Source organism: Varanus komodoensis, unplaced genomic scaffold (genome assembly GCF_004798865.1).
Source record: "Varanus komodoensis strain SLA01 unplaced genomic scaffold, ASM479886v1 scaffold7_3, whole genome shotgun sequence".
Lineage (NCBI taxonomy): Eukaryota > Metazoa > Chordata > Lepidosauria > Squamata > Varanidae > Varanus > Varanus komodoensis.
The window spans coordinates 16652193-16669423 of NW_025336480.1; the positions used below are offsets into that span (position 1 = coordinate 16652193).

A 17231-nucleotide genomic window follows, 5' to 3' on the forward strand; every position below is an offset into this window, starting at 1 on the left:
AGGACCAGCTGTCTGGGTCTAGTATTAACACCTGGATATTTTTAGATAGCTTTGGTTGCTCTTTTGGTTTTAGAGTTTGTTTACTTGTAAGGGGAAGCTTTTAGCTGAGTCTCACAGGCTCCCTAATATGTCACTCTCCAGATGTTTGGATTGTAACTACCATCAGCCAGCATGACCAATGGTCAGAGACAATGGGAACTATAGTCCAGAAACATCAGAAGGGTGCTATGTTGGGGAAGGCTTGTTTAATATACGTCAAGCAAGCCATGTACTGTTTGTTTTTCTCCTCTAGGAAAAGTGTTTCCATAGCCCTTTCCTGGCCATCTCTGCATGTGAACAGATCACACCAGAACTGTCCTTGAGCTTTAACTTTGGATGTTAAATGAAAGTGCTATATTTGAGCTCTCCACTTTCACCAGCTGGAAGTGAATTGGCCACTTAAGGCTGATGCGAACAGGAAGACTTCCTTCTGCACAGAGAAGACTTCCATCTAGGAATCAGCATGCAACTCCCAGAGAGGTGGTCACATGGAACCAATCACGCAGGTGTGTCTTTTGCCAAGACGGTACATGCTCTTGACATGCCATTGCAAGCTGAGACCAAATGCACACATGCAGTAGTCATCCCCTGATGATATGGAACACAAACACACAACTTGCATTCTAGCGCAACACCTACATGGAGCGATTGGTTGCATGCAGATGTTTCTCGTGCTTAAAGCAGTTTCAAGCACAGGGTGGCACGATAGAAGCTGCTTTCTCAAGCTCACCTTCAGGGCTAGTGTTGAGCTAGAGCTTTACTTGCAGGTTAACGCTCTGCTTGAATGCTCTGCCATGGACACAAAAGGTGCAGGGGAGCCCCTTGCTGGGGTTCTAGATGCCAGTCCCAAGGCCCCAACGGGATCTTGCTTGGCCCAGGATCACATCTCCTAGATTGCTGGGGTCTCCCAGCCAGCAAGCAGCTTACTGGACCTTGATCTTTGTGGCAGCCCTGCTTTGTGGCTTCTCACATACTTGGGGTTGGATCCAGCATTAGAAATATTTAGAACAGACCCACTGAAATACATGGGTGACTTAAGCACCATGGATTTCAGTGGGTCTAGTCCAAGAATGACTAAATCCAGATTCAACGAGATCAGTCCCCAGCTCTTCTTCCCACCTACCTTTTCCCAGGCAGACCAATGACTCTTCATCTGCTCAGTAATTCAGAGAACTAACCACAGCTTCCCTTTCCCATCACAATGTTTGGCACATCCCTTTGCTGTACATGCCTCTCTCTCCTTGGTACCACCACTAAGCTTCTCCTAAGCCAAGTGGATGCCCTAAGCACCTTAACATTCTTCTGTTTAATGCTGTTCAACCTTCATTTACCGCAACCCGTGACAAACTTTAACCCCCTGTTTCCAGAGATCTAGGAATAGGCTAAAAAACAAACACAGAGAAGCACAAGGGTTTAAAAAGAAGCTCTTTTAATTTTAAAAATCTTTCTTTAAAAATACGTATGACAAGTTTACAGCATAAAAATAATATCTCACTGGTATAAATGTGGCTTAATTAGAGTTTTAAGATACATTTGTAAACCTAGAATAATGTTGCATCTTTGGTACCTTAGTTCAAACACTTTTCTGCATTTCACCCCACCATGATGGCTTTCAAAAGGACTATAAGGGAAGACATGGGTTTTGTTTTTCACCATTCAGAGAGCGCTGTCAGTTGCTATAGGAGAACATTCTTGTGGCTAAAGCAAAGATCTAGAGCTTGGCAGACCTGGGTTCAAGTTCTTTCTGCAATAAAGGAGGATTCAATGGGCTTGACCAAGACACTTAAAAAAGCAAAACAAACCCAGGCTGGGAGGCTAGATGCCTCTTACACCAGAATCATAGGGTGGAGGAATCTGCAGGACAGAAAGTACCATGGGAGGTCATGCTTAACACCATCCCTGCCCGTCAATCCTCCCAGCAACCCTCAGTTTTTACACAGCTATGAAAGTGAGCCTGGTCAATTTTGAAGGGGCAGGTGCAACAGCAGATTGTCCCATAGAAATATCTATCCCCTCACACACACACACATATATCAAAACATTATACTTACCCGAAGGTAAGTCCCATTAATTTCAATGGCTCTTCTACGTAGACTGCTCAGCATTGCAATTCAAAACAAGACAAAAAGCATCTTGCCCACTCCTGAAATGCTGCTAAGCTGCCCCCTTTCATGCAGATGAAAGGTAAGTAGGGGAGAGTCAGTGTCTGGGCTGCACTCCATCTCCTCCAAAAATGGGCAAGCTGGGGCACCACCACAAGCCCTGCAGCAGAGTGCATATTCCACTCACGTGCACACACATCTCTGCATCAGCAGCACACAGGCATGGAGAAGCTGAGCTGCTGGGGGCAAGGTGAGGCAAGCGTGCATGAGCGACACAGAAACCTGCTCCAGTATGCAGATACTTTGCAGGAGATGGGCTTTATTGTGGAACTCCATCAGTCCATTCCAACTCGAGTCCCCAGTTTGTTCAGCAGAGGGGCTGCTGAGCATTTGGGGAAGGGATCTGGGATCAGCACTTTTCCTTCCCCTCCACCATGATGGTTCTGGAAAGTCAAGGCATGTCAACCACTGCAAGACCACTGACCCTTCTTTAGGTTGCCCCTTGCTGTACTAGAACATACATAAGAAGATCCATGCAGGGTTTGATCAATCCAGTTCAGCACTCTGTTCACACAGTGGGAAACCATCTGGCCCCTTCCTAGAGTATTCAGGCCATGCAGGCTCCTTCATGCAAAGGAGCACCAAGTTTTTCACACCATAACCAGCTGGTGTTTCTGGTGGAGGCAACCAAAGTACTAGAGTAATCACTGCAGGAAGAAAGCCTAGTCTTGGTGCACTTTCCACACACAAGTTAGGGGCTTCTCTACATGAGACATTTAACCCAGCATTTACTGAGGTGACTTCTTTCATTTTCTTTCCAGGAGGAAGAACGGCCTTTTACACAAGGGATCACAAATGCACAATACATATCTTGTGTAGAGAAACCCCTTGAACAATTGCCAGGAACAAGCCATTACAGAAATGATGGCACAGCTATATTGCCAGTATTTTCCCAACTTGTACCAAGTGCCGTGGAGTCCATTTGCCAGCTCCGGGAAGCCACTCTCAAAAGTCAGTTGCTCTTTGAATGGAAATTCAACAGCCACCACATCTCATTTAGGATCACCAGCTCTCTGGGACATCTTAGAAGTCAGGCATCCCTTTAACATTCCCTGGAAACCACTTCAAGGTCAGGAAAATTTTCCTGTAGATGTACATGGTTTCACTACTGAATAGGATTTAATTCATTTTTGATCAAACACCACATGAGTGAGAAAAGATATCAGGAATGGTGCTGCTTATTTTGGTTGCATTTATATTTTGGATCCATGCAAAGCCCACAGAAGTGGCAAAAAGGTGAATGATTCTCTGTAAACTATGTGAGCCAAGGAAGGACCTCCAATTGCAGATACATGATTGTAATACTCTTCTGATGCAAGGCAACCAGCTTGATTCTCCAATCCCTTCTTCTGTTCGGGATCCATTTAAATACTAGCTTGGAGTTCACTGGTTTCTAAACTGCAGAGTGCTCTTGCATGGCCTGGCCCTTTCAGGGAGCTGGTGATGCTCGGTGGGGAGGGAGGGGGGCTTTAAATGCCAGAACTGGCTGACTGCCATAAAACACTTCATTGCACTTCAATTTCCTGCCCTTCGAAGAACCTGGGGGCCCTTGGAAGAGTGGACAAGGCTGCTCATGTATTGCAAACAAAGTCCATGGTGCTCTGGATCACACAGCAACAACACGAAAATACAACTCTGCACTGCTCTACTTCCCTCAATTAATAAAAACAACACAGTCAAACAGAAAAGGAAAGTCAAGACTAAAACGTATACACATCAATCTTATAAGCATTTCAAAGGATAACACAGTAATTAATGTGGCAATATTCCTCTGGTATATTCTGGCTACATAGCAGTAGTGGCTGGCTGGAGAAGATGCATATATTTGAGCTGATAACATTGCTACAGCTGTAAATTAATATGCTATAGAAAAGAAAACAATACTCAAGAGATGAGACCAATCCTGCAAAAATGGGACATTCCAAAGTTTAACATGTTTCAGTCAAGATACAGGGAATGGATTTTGACTCACCTCTAGCCAGTATTTTTTTTAATGTAAAATAAAACCTGGCAAGCCAAAATGACAGTGACATGCGTAGAAATAAGAAGTGATGGTCCCCTTTAGGAGAAAGCTCATAGGCCAGATTGTGGCCACAGACAGAGTCTTAATCATCTCCACCTCTCCCACATTCTACCACTGTTGCCAATGTCAGGGCCCTCGCCACATTGTTCAGGTTTCTTCCATTTCTATGAACATTTATGAGCTAGAAGCCATAGGTCCTATGTCAGTGGCAGCCAGGGCTCAGGATGGACAGATTTGCTAAACCCAATTCATCTGTGTTTCGTGGGTTATCAGATGTTTTTTATTGCATTGTCTGCTCATTGACGGAACTGGATTGTTTTTTTTCTTGCTGTTGTGCTAGAATGGTGCTCCTGTTTGTAAATGTGGCACCTACCAAGCCAGGATGAACATCAGCATTTGAAAAGCCACAGTGTCCTAGCTTTTTTGGGTGAATGATTAGAACATCTGGTGACTGTTGCATTTCCTGTCTGGTTTCCAAATGACAGATCTGTCACCATTTAGGTTTTCACTGAGGGGGAGTCTACAGAAGCAGCTGAAAAAGGACCTTCTGTGGAGAATGTAAATGTTTAGGCTTGGACTACTTCAAATATTTGAAACTATGAGGCACTAGCTATGTGCTACTTTAGCCTTGGGAAGCATGAAGTGTGCTTTGGCGGTCACCTAGCTGCTCCACTGACCCCGGGTAGGAGTCTGGGGGGTTTTGCATCAAGATCAAGCCTTTGCTGCAGTGAGATGTGAAACTGAACTACTGTGCAGCTCAGTGGTGCAGAAGGCAAATCAGGTTGTTCGTCCTTGTCAAAGAAGCTCAAGAGCGGTGGAGCACATCTGCCCTGTTACAGATAAAGGGACTGAGCTATATGTAATTAAAAATCCTGGGTCGTGGTCAGGTCACACCAAAATTCAGCCACCAAATGTAGGAAGGTGTCTAATAGCAGGCCAGCCTTATATCGAATCTGTCAGCCCAGTATTGATGTCTCCACCTGGCAGAGGTTTTCCAGGATTTTGGCAGAGACCTTATCCAGGACCGGACTGCATCCGGGGGCTGAATCTGTGATCGGCGTGCTGACCAAGTACTCTGGGGCGCATTAGGACCTAACCCTAGTTTTTGGCCATAACCAAGCGTTAAGCCCTCAGAACAAAATGTTCTAATCGGCTTAGGAAAATGTACTGAGGGAGTTCAGATTACCTAGAGAAATTCTCCAGAAAGAAAGGGGAGCTAAAATTCTTCCATAACGTGGTCAATATTATGGGATTTATGCACATGGTATAGTAATGGTGCAAAATGGTCAAAAAGCATGATCTGGTGGTTTTATTCTGCCCTATCTCCCATACCCAAGGTGAAGGCCTGTAAGTAATTTCTATAGGCAACAATGCTGAGTAAGTGGCTGACTAGGAGGGGAAACTATGGCTCGTCACAGTGTCATTTCAAAGGCTGATTGCATGGGTGAAAAAAGATCAGCCCTGCACTGGCCGTGATTTATAGAAGGACCTCCTTTCAAACTATTATAGCACTATTCCTTTTAATATTATGTTCTTTTGGAAAGATTCCCGACCTTTATTGCTATTCTTAATCTAAACATATAAACAAACACTGACAATAGATCAAAATAGAGTAAATGCAATGTAGGAAGTGGGGAAGTGGTGCTGGTAGCACAGATGTCTAATTAAAAATGGGATGGGGACAGTAAAGGGATTGAAAAATCCACTGCACAAGGGGAAGGAGCAGTTTTCAGCAGGACTATGAGGGAAAGGAAGAGCCATCCCCCTCCTTATGGTCCAAATTCTGATTTATCTACCATTGTAACATCTATTTGTTAAAAAATAATAGCAACACAGGTACATGAAATGCAGTTGCACGTTTCACATAGCATTGGACTTTAATGCAGGGGTTGCCTGTGACATGCAAGGGCCAGACTGGGAAGGGGGGAGTGGCTGAACAAGCACCCCCTGCCTCTCTGTCCATATCACAGAGACACGTGCCAGTGGAATGCCCTGCTGTGGCCACAGTAGAGTCCTTAGCTGTCAGTCTCTGTTTGCTGCTCCGTATGCCCCTGGGCCATTAGGATGTCCCTTTGGGTCTTGTTTGGACAACTACAAATGCCCAATATCTCTGAGTACCTTTAATCTGTGCTACATGTAATACTGTACCATCATTCTTGTGTTGCTGGCCCCATAGCAAAAGCATTGGAAAGCCCAGGAAAGGAAACACAGAAACAGAGTCAGAAGGGGTCTCCCGGGCCATCTAATCGGACCCCTGGCTCCAGCTGACTCTACTCATGACACGCCTACCATGTGCATGTCCAGCCTATCCTTGAAGAGCAGAATCCAGCTCTAATGTCTAGGTTTGCTCTTCTGATGGCCACCATTCTAACGCTGCTCTGAATACCACCCTGAATGGAGCATCCATTCAGTGTTTGAAAACTGGCTGAGACTGTGGGCGGACCAATTCCCTGTTAGTGCATCTTGAAAGAGTCTGTACATGCATACATATGTCACCTTGTTTCATGCTTCATCCCTGCTTTCCGATCAGCTTTTAAAAGGGATGATTTGATAATGAACGGCCAAGAATAAACTTGTATGAATGGAATGGAAGCACAGGTAAAGGTGCTCTCCAAGGGAAACCTTGGGGAGGTCATCCTTTGCTTGATACAAGGAAGGCTTGCTTTTCCATGGAGACTACTTTTATAGATACTTTTCTCTCTGTCCTGCAACAAGGTAGTTCATGCCGCACACAGACTCACAATATTCTGGGTTAGCAGAGAGGACCATGGATGGAGAACCTGCATTAGGTGATGGAATGGAAATAGCCCCAATTAAGAAGTTTGGGGAGTCACACAAACAACCACAGGACACAGACTTCAGCTGGGTTGATCTCATCTGCAGTCTTACTGGTAGGTACTGGTAGGTACTCTTGGCCCCAGAAAAGTTTCTTCCATGTTACAGTTCCTGGGTTCTGCTTTGAGCTGAAGAGGAAGGAAGGACAAGCTGCAACTGCATTGTAGGGCTGAAGGGAAGGGATGTACCAGTTTTGCTTGGAAAACCCCAGCACCACCACACGTGCCTGCATGTCCCCCTTCCACAGACGCAGCTCTAGTAACCCTAGCAGTCTGACTTTAGCACTAGTGCTTCTTGTTCTTCTTCTTGTTGAGGAGCTAGCGGGCTGTCACAGGATATGGTAGATGAAGTGTTGGCTTCATTCAATGTAGAACTACAAGGTAGAAAAGGAAAGAGAGAAAGAATTAAGCCTCAGCTATAAACAGGAGTCAGTTCATGAAAGACAGAGCTGGAAGCCATATTTATTTATTTATTTTTATTTATTTATTAAAACATTTTTATGCCGCCCCATTCGCCGAAGCCTCATATATCATGAGAAGAGCTGACATTTTGCTTTCTGAAACCAGTTCTGCTTAAAAGCCAATAACTTGCTGAGAAGTCACATTCCAGGCTCCAGAATGATCCATCCATCCATCCATCCACCCATCCATCACACTAGCCAACATCTTTGAAGAGTCTTTCTGTGGATACATTCCTTGGGACAACAAAGCAGAGATTCCAAAAGCTGTGGGCATTCCACCAAAGTTCATTCTCCATTCTACTGTATATTCCAGGGTTGGCCAAACCAAAGTTCAGGGGCTGAATGTGGCTCTTTGAGTCTATTTTGCGGCTTGCTGCCACAGGCGCCCACAGGCACCTGCTTACCACTCCCCACCTGCTGCCACCTCCTGTGAGCACCTGCTCATTCCTCACTGCCCACCGCCACTGTCGATGGGCACCTGCTTGTGGCCCCCAAACATCTGACATTTACTGTATGTGGGTATTCTGTTGAGCAAGTCTGGCCACCCCTGGTATATTCCTTAGACTTTTCTGTTCTTCATTACTTCACATGCCTATGGAATGTGCAAAGCATATTTCCAGCCATCAGAGAGACTAGCATTTGTGTGAATGATTGCGTTATGGGAGAAAGAATGAAGGAAATGCTGACCTTGCCCGACTACTGGGTGCTTCTTGAAGGTTGTCACTGATACCTTCTGGTTTAGGGTCAGGCAAAGGAATGATATAATCATTGTCCAGTCCATTCTGCTCCACAGCTGTGTAGAGGACAGGGCTTGAACGAGCAGTGTCCTCAGCAGTGGAGTTGTTGAGTGCCGCATTCCTGGGCCTTGTGCGGACAACAGCAGGGTGGTCGCTTTTCAAGAACTCTTCATTGACTTGTTGATACCTCTGCTCTCATATAAGGCAGACAGGAGAAAAAGGGATTGTGAGTGTATAAAGGCATGAGTCTTACACGGGGACATGATCTCAGTGAGTTAATAAATATTATGATGCTGAACTGCTATTGATTCTATTGACCCTGAATGGTGCCAGAACCATTAATATATTAAAGTTTCAATCCTAAATAAAAGTATGTTTTAACTTGAAAACCACTGGGAACTTATTTGCAAGGAGCTGGAATATATACAGTTAGGCTTTAAGAAATCACAATTCATTGCATAATACAAACCGCATATAATAACCCAATTCAAGCTACAAAGCTATAAATCTATATTCATTTCCATTGGAATAACTGAAATCCGTGGGACTTTATTCTGAGTGACATGCCTAGGCTTGAGCTATAAGGCTATTTGGACCCAATGAAATCAGTTAGACTTACTTCTGAGTAGGCATGTGTAAGATTGTCCTGTCAGTCTCAAAACACAGCCCAGCATGAAGACTGTGTAAACAGATCATCTGTTTCACCTGTATTGGGACCGCTGCCACGCGACTACAGTTTGTTAGCCTTGGCATTGCTGGCAGCCAAATCAAGTGAAATGAACAGAGAAAAGGTTCTTTGTACTTAGCCTGTCTCAAAATTTTGAGGGGCCTTCTGAGGAAAAAATATGTAGATGTTTGTCTAATAAAGCAGGATTTAAACTGGGGCTACAGGGCAGTTCTTGGTTCCAGTCTGGTTCATTCAGTCTGTAGTCATAGCTTAAAAGCTCACCATTTTAACTTTCCTTCTTAATGTTTACTGTATTATTTAAGGATCATGGACAGACTAGTTATTTGGGGTTCCACCAAAATTTAATAGCACCCGTGTTTGTCTGTACAGGACTATTCTGTAACTTTCAAGTTTTATGTTTAAATGCAATTTTGTTTGTTTATGTTAGAAATTTTTACGCTGCCCTTCAGCCATAAAAATGAAAAAAGAGAATCGAAATGAAAAACATAACTGCAGCTAAACTTAATTAAAAAACCACAAAACCTGGAAGAATAAAACCATTGTTGCCTGAGAACAAAAAGACAACAATATGAGAGCTAGTTAAGCCTCTCTGGATATGGAATTTTATATGTAGGGGGCCACCACTAAGAAGGTCCTATGACTAGTTGTCACCTGCCTTTAGAGAACTGCCAAATATTACTCCAGCACACAGGGAAGCTAATATGGGAACAGGACAAGCATTTAGTTCACAGGGTTCTGCAGATGCATTGCACTTTGTTCCTGGTACCAAGCATAGCTGTTGGTCAGGAACAGTGGGAGATGCAGTTCAAAAAACAGGTTGGGAAGGCTGGCTTAGCAGTTTGTAGTTCTCTGGTTTGATGTAACCAGGCAGGAAAATAAGGCCCCATTTACAGGCTATGATTGGGGAAGGGGTTTTGCTGAAGAGGTAAACTGCTTGGTTAACATGGGAAAGGCTTATATTACAGTTTCTAACAGCATTCTTGTGGTGCAGTGCTAAGTACCACACCACAAACCTTCTTGAGCTCATCTGTTAAAGAAGAAAGCTCCAGTTAAGTCTGGCTGTAGTGAAGAAACCAAAAATCACACTCCAAAGCACTGTGATGAAGGATGTACCTGCTTTCTGCAAGTAATGACCCAGTAAACCAGACTCTCACCCCGCACATCCTTCCTGCCTGTTGCAAGCATCAATACTTATTGACCCTTTCTGGTTTTCATGAGGAGCATTCTGTCATACTAAACTTGCCCAGCCTGAAGCAGCCCAGCTGCAGTGGACTTCAATTCCCATCATTCCCTGGTTGTGGAAGGCTGCCATATACATTCCTTTCTTTCTTCCTTCCTTTCCCCCTCAGTCTACCCAACCATACCCTACCTTCTTATAACTGTCTTCCAGGAGGTTTCCCATGAGTACAACCAGCTGAGAGAAAGGAGGTCGGATTTCAAATTTCTCTTCCCAGCATTTTTGCATGATTTCATAGCTGGAAAGACATAAAAGAAAAAAATGGCACCATTGGGAAATGCTGCACTGGAAGAAAGGGTGGCCATTTTCCAGTGTGAAAAAGGCAAATACAAACTGCTAATACTCACATCTCATTCGATGCATGGGTAGGCTTGGACATCCGATATCCGCGCTTAATGGCATTATAGAATTGTTCGTTCATAGGCAGTTCAGGATATGGAGTCCCACCTAGGATAAGAAAAAGATCAAGGAAAAGGGGTGATGGGACAGCAACTTTATTCTTCGTGCGAATGACGCCAGGGCAACTGTCCCCCACATGCCCCATTTCACTTCTTTCTCATCTCCAGGGCTGCACCAGCAGGCAACTGCAAATCTCTACTGCTGGTGGACCCTCCCAGTCTGAAACAGAAAACTCGGGACTGGGGTGAAAACACCAAAGGGGGAAGGACCAAAGGGGGATTTTTCTTTGTGTAGACTAGTAACGTCAGCTGTTTGCTTTATGTAGGTTATGAACTGGTGTGGTGGGAGGGCAACTCACTTCATGCAAGATGCTGGAGGGCCATTCGCATTGCTTTCCTTTTGCATATAGGAAATTTGAAAAGCAGGATGTATCAAAGGAAGAAAGGACAGTGCTGCCCCACGTTACATACCCAGAGTGAATATTTCCCAAAGAAGGATCCCAAAAGACCACACATCGCTCAAGGTGGTGTAGAGGTTGTTGAAGATACTCTCGGGTGCCATCCATTTCAAAGGCAAGAAGGTCTGCAATGAAAGCACATGGCAGGAACACCTTTCAATAAATTGTCCGCCCTCTGGCAGCAACAGGCATGGCTTTTAATGGAAACTTGCTTGCAGCAAGAGAAGAGCTGCCAGGAACCCGAGGCCATTGCCAGGGAGGCAATCCCCTTTGATGAAGTTAAATGATACTCCTGGTCCTTTCATTTCTTCTCCCAGCCCAGCTCATTTGATATAAGGAATGGAAGTTATTAAATCCTGACCTGGAAGAAGGGTCTTTATAAAACTTTAAATGAGAAGGCAGCTGTTTCTTAGAACAGGAGCAGGAAACTTTATTTGTTAAGAGCTGCATTCCTTCAGGGGAAATCTATCAGGAGCTGCAGCTGCAGCTACAGGCTAGGAGTTGTATGAAATTAGTACAAAGAAGACTAATTGCCCACCCCTGTCCTAGACCTAGGAAACTTTGGGTTTTAAGGTTGCCGATGTAGGCTTGCTTTACTTGAGCTCTATTAATTGAATAGTCCTGTCTTGCCAGTAGCATTTTACCAAATGGCCTCCTTCACATGGGCATGCAAGCTTGCATGTACACTTGTGTATCCAACAGACCTAGAAATGCAGGAACGTTTTGCAGAATTGTTTTTCACTGCTCCTTGACAAAATGGGGAGTTTAGCTCAATATGCCAGCAGTTTAAGCACAGACACATTATTTTACTGTGAATGTTTACAGGAGGAAAATGCACCCTGGATGGGCAGGCCATTCCTAAGAACAGACCCTGCATGGATGATCTTAACCCAGCTATCCCTTTTAAATAGCTGTGGGTGCTACTTCACAGAATCAAAGAACCACCAAGTCCACCTCCACACTCATTGCGGGACCCTAGTTTAAAGCATCCCTGACACATCACTAACCTTTTCCTCCCTCCTCCCCCCACCAAGCCACAGTTCCACGCTTACAACTGCTTTGTCATTCTTGATATATAGGAACAACAACAAACTTGGTTGCAATCCCTGATTTAAAAACAAAATGCTGAGCTGGTGTAGTTTTGCATTTTAAATACATTTAAACCATAGCACCATCAAGACTATAGGAATCAAATGGAATTTGATACTCTTTAAGTGGTCAGTACCTACCTACCTACAACTTTACACAGCTCCCTAGCACACCCTCTGATATCTACAAGTTGAGCATGGCTGTCTGACCAAGGGAATGTTCCCCAAAGGACCTCTAGACCTCCCTGTCGGTTGTACACGTAGAGGTCTATCTGTGTTGGTCTCCGTTGCTCAGACATCCTTGCTCCCTATGTGGACGCTGGACGGTGGCGCCAGACCAAGGCCCACGGTGAACCCTGATCATGCGCACCATGCATGAAGGAGCTCCGTAAGGTTCCAGTAATATAAGGGAGCTATTTAGAAACACTTCTGGTTTGTATGGGAATGATCAAGACCGAGGTTGAGTTTGATGAGCACACGGGGCCCTGCAAAGAGGACTAGATGTCTCCTCCTTGCCACCCTCGCTTCCTCTGTTGCCTGCCCAGCCCCAGCCCAGATTTATTTGTGGCACAGGAAAGCAGCCTGGTTCTGGTTTGCGTGCTGCTCCCCTACCGCCATTCCTCTGCACTATTTGCGTAACCAGCCTCAAAAAGGATTGCCAGGAAGGATTGCGAAGGGCCAGGGAGTTTCATTTCCCATTTGCTGGAGAGAGTGACTGTCTAAGGAAATTCAGAGATATGCTTTCTACTCTGAGCCCTGAAAAATGACTCATTGTGGAAACTTGGTTAAAAAGCTTCAGTTTTTGCACAGGCACAACTGGTTAAAGAAAACATGACCAACCAGGGGCTTGGGAACACAGCAATAGAATACGGGTTCTCAATCCTTTGGGCTCTTGGGCACATTTGGATTTCGAAGGCCCATCCGGTGTGCTTTCACAGAATGGTTTCCAGGGTGGTGCTTGCCCAAATGATTGCCATTGTGTGACTGGTCACAGTCCACTCATACTGTGCAAACCAACCATGTATTTGTGCAAGGTGGAAGGCAGAAGTTCTCAGATATATCACGGACTGCCATATCATAAGGGTAAAAACACAGCTGCCCGCCTGTAACTGCGGTTGTTTCAGCGGGCATTCTCTACAGCCCCACACATGGGCAAGCTCTCATAATCGCTACAGGCAGGACCTTCCAGAAAGCTCTGGAGGAGTAGGAGCACTTGCACACCCATCTGCAGTACAACCACATTCCATACATGATCAGGGAAGGCTGGACCAGCACCTTGTTGCTTCCTCCTGTCCCCCCACTATCCCAGAGAACATGGCTTAAGACTACCTTCTGCAAAGTGAGCAAATGGCTCTTGGACAGATAGGCATCCACTGTGGTGACTGAGGCCCACCGGGACTTTATTTTCTCCCCTTAAGGCCCATGTGTGTGCTTGTGTCCAGAATGTCCAACAAATTGAAGCTTGCAACAACTACTTCAACCAGTAGGTGGCAGATTCCCAAACCAGCACATAGCTTTTCAGTCACGAACAGTTTATGAAGCCGGAGGGACGGAGTTACCAGGCTGGCCCTTCCCTCTTTCTATGGGGCATCCCCACTCTGAGAAATGGGGTGGGGGGACCTCTTTAGCCGGCAGCTGTAGGACCGTACCATGGCTGCGGTTGTGCCTAGGGCTCTCAGTGACCATTGCTGAGGGTGGCCATTGCTAAGTCCAGGCATTGGCAGTTTGCAAGTGTCACGGTATCACAAAAAAATGCCTTTCTCAACGTGTACAAAGTCAGATATGTTCCAAATGAAATGTAGCTGCTCTTCATTCAGTAAGGAGGAAGGAGATATGAAGCGAAAGAAATTTGCATGTGGAACTGGAAATTAGGGAGGAGAGGGATCAGAGATTTGGGAAACAAAGCTTGATGAGACCAGCTTGGGGCCATTAGGACAGAAGAAGTCTTCTGCCTAGTATACTGCAGATGACTCATTGAATTAGAGCAATGCATACGCTGTTGTGAAGGCATCTGCTCTGAGCCGCATGTCATCAAGGAGTCTGCTGGAGATGGAGACAGAGATAAATGCATGTAGGACTATTGCTAAAGGAGGGCCGAGGCTCTGAACTGCCTGAACTCCACAATGGGCATCCCAGCTAACCACACATGCACAGAGACTGGAGTGGCATGCCAACAGTTGTGAAGTTGGGTCACCTGATGGCAGAGCTGGAGAAGGAAGATGGAGGCCAAAGCAGTTGCAACACAGGAGAGGCAAATGAGTGATGTCTGAGATTACTAGGTTTTGCTGGACCTCATTTCAGATGCCCAGTTCCCAAACCCATTTGCAACTGCTCATCCAGACTGGGAAGAAAAAGCAGGAATGAAAGAGCTGGCTGAGTCCATGGCTTCCCCTCCCAATTGGAATCTATCTGATATCTCCAATCTGTGGGATAGTGGTTAGACTCTTGGACAGGGGTTCAGGATCTGGGTCCCCATTTGGGTCATGAAGATCGCTGAATATTTTGGGCCAGACACAGAGTTGTTCCATAGATATAATGGAGAGGATGCTGATAATGTAAGCCAGTTTGAATTCCTCACAAGGGGAAAAAAGGTGGGGTATATAATAATCATGATAAGTAATCACGGAGATAACAGGGGATCCCATTTCATGCCTTTTGCCCTCCCATTTAAGTGTATAGCTTTACGTAGGCCTAACACTGTGCAAGCAAAGACATGCTCAGAGAGCAGGGGATCATGCTACTCACATTGCCTTTGGAGATGTAATTTGAATCCCGCATGATGTCTCTGGCTAGGCCAAAGTCACAGATCTTTACCAGCTTCCCCTCACAGATCAGCACGTTTCTTGCAGCCAGGTCTCGATGCACACACTGCGGAGTAGGAAAAAGACATCTATATTGTGCATCTCCTTTAGCCTTTCCCTGCAAAACCCCCCACTGTGCTCTGCAGCATGCTACTGCAGAAGAAAGCCTCACAAGGAAACTGAGAACTGAGTGCCCAGAGGTTGTGTTCGGACCACAGCTTCAGAGCCCTGGAAGTGCTCCTGCAGTTTTGTCTGCAGTGCATAAACTCATTTTCTTAAGCTACTCTCAGGCTGCAGCCCTCAGTCTTGCTGAGCGTTGTAATGCTTCAAGCGATACCCTGCAAAAGCTGCAGCAAGATCCCAGTAGTGCAATCAGCAACTGCTGCAGGAGACAGGCATGTATTTTGCTTTTGATATGATGACAGCTGTTACCTGTTGTCCAAAGCAGGTTTAGCTTAGAGCAGTTTTCAAATTATGCAAAAAAATGGCACATATCTACAATGATGCAGTCCTTTCAAAGGGGGAGGGAAGTGGAGGTCTGTTGCTCAAAAATATTTGCTCTATATACTGTGCCCGTTATAGGTTACACCAGGGGTAGCGATTCTGTTTTGGGCCCGCAGGCACATTTGGCAATTTGGGAAACCGTCATGGGCACCACCACAAAATGGCTGCCATGGGAGGCATGGTTAGTCACAAAGAACAAGTCACCTTCCTAAACTATTGTGTACAACACAATGGTGGGGTCTGAACCTCACCATACAAAAGAATTCTTTTAAACCCACAGTTTCAGTCCCCCCCCCTTTTTTTTTTCTCCTTCCTTTGCTTGGCTGGGAAATGCAGCTGTCCTTTGTCTTCATTTCCTAAGAATTTCTCTGAATGTAGCTAAAGGCATTCAGGGGAAAAGATGATGGCAGTGGCCAGAAGGCTGCACTTTGCTTGCTGCTGCCAGTCAGAAAAATGCTAATTAACAGTGTGTGTGTGTGGGGGGGGGGGGTTGGGCACCTTGGAAGGCACCAGGCAAGAAGTGGGGGGACACTGATGCCCACAGGGACCATTAATTACTCCTGGACTGAACCATTCTTCAGAGGTAAGTAAGGCAGTTTTCCCCATTCCTTCACCTTTCCTGGAACATGGGGCAAGCAACGGCAATTAGGATTCAGGGCTCAAGAAAACAGTGGGGAAGTTCCCGTCACGTGCCCTGACATGGCAGCATGCTGTGGCCAAGGTTCCAAAAGAAATAGGCAGCATATGTAGCCTGAGAATCTAACATTATGGAATTCTCTCCATGTTGGCTTGAGCCTTTTTGTAGCCTTCTAACAAAACTCTTGAGGGATCCCACCATTAATTAATTAATTAATTAATTAATTAATAGCTTTTATATACTGTCCACTGCAAGCACCTTGGGATGGTTTTACAATAAAAGCAAGACACGATAGAGCACAGCATCCAATTTCCAATAAATAAAACCACCTTAAAAACTATTAAACTTTAAAATAATGGGAAAATAAAAAGGGTTTTGCCTAGTGCCAAAAAGAATAAGCTGGCGCCAGGCGAACCTCTCTGGGGAATGTACTCCATAATCTTTCTTTCTGGGACCTTTCTAGTGCACAGTCCTCTGGCCATTTCAACTGCTCTCTTCCCTTATCGGTGTCCCTTCCCTAGGAAGCGCCATTTGGCCGTACGCTGGGGCTTATGCTTTCCAAGATGTTTGCCCAGCACTGGCCAGCTTCAGGGCGGCCGATATCGCATGTCTTGCGCTCCAGAACAGCCGTACCATGTGGAAGGCCTCTCGTGCAGCCTCCTGTGTGGTAACTCCTAGCAGTGGTTCTGCCTGCTCAAGCGTTACCGCGCTGACCACGCTTCCTTTCCCCACAGCTGCTAGCGCCTGTGAAAAGGATGTCTCAACAGTTATCGAGGACGGCATGGCATCACTGGAGCGGCGCCTTGAAGATATTTGGTGGTGACAAACTGCATTGTGCAATTCAGCTGTGAAACCAAATTACACTGAATAACAGCATGGCCTGGAGCTCGTAATTATGGAGCACAAATGCTTCACTTTCAAACTGGGTATGGAACTGATAGTCTGTTATCCTTCCAACATCAGAAAAAGGCGAAAATTTATTCAAGGAAGACTTTGGATCTGTGTGTTGGGTGGATGCCATTTTTAGTGTTTTATTGTCCTGTAATGTGTTCAGTAGCCTAACCCCATGCCTGTTTAGACAGCAAGAAGTCTGAAAGTTCCCAGCTCTCCTCAGCCAGCTGGGCAGGGTAGGAAGTGCTGGGAGTTGTAAGGGATTTTTTTGGT

At 45.4% G+C, this 17231-nt stretch overlaps 1 protein-coding gene across 3 annotated transcripts in view; it reads right to left on the reverse strand.

Moving 5' to 3' along the window:
• Positions 1-1449: 1449 nt before the first annotated feature.
• PDGFRB (platelet derived growth factor receptor beta) overlaps positions 1450-17231 on the reverse strand; it is a 75897-nt gene continuing 60115 nt past the window's right edge. For 2 of the 3 annotated variants that reach the window (XM_044454322.1, XM_044454323.1), the window contains exons 18-23: positions 14871-14993; positions 11051-11162; positions 10529-10628; positions 10314-10419; positions 8207-8445; positions 1450-7432 (exon numbers count right to left, since the gene is read on the reverse strand). In XM_044454322.1, coding sequence (XP_044310257.1) covers positions 7324-7432; positions 8207-8445; positions 10314-10419; positions 10529-10628; positions 11051-11162; positions 14871-14993 — 789 coding nt within the window. In that variant the 3' untranslated portion in view covers positions 1450-7323. Of the gene's footprint in view, positions 7433-8206; positions 8446-10313; positions 10420-10524; positions 10629-11050; positions 11163-14870; positions 14994-17231 lie in introns of those variants that run through there. The other variant, XM_044454324.1, reaches the window with a different exon arrangement.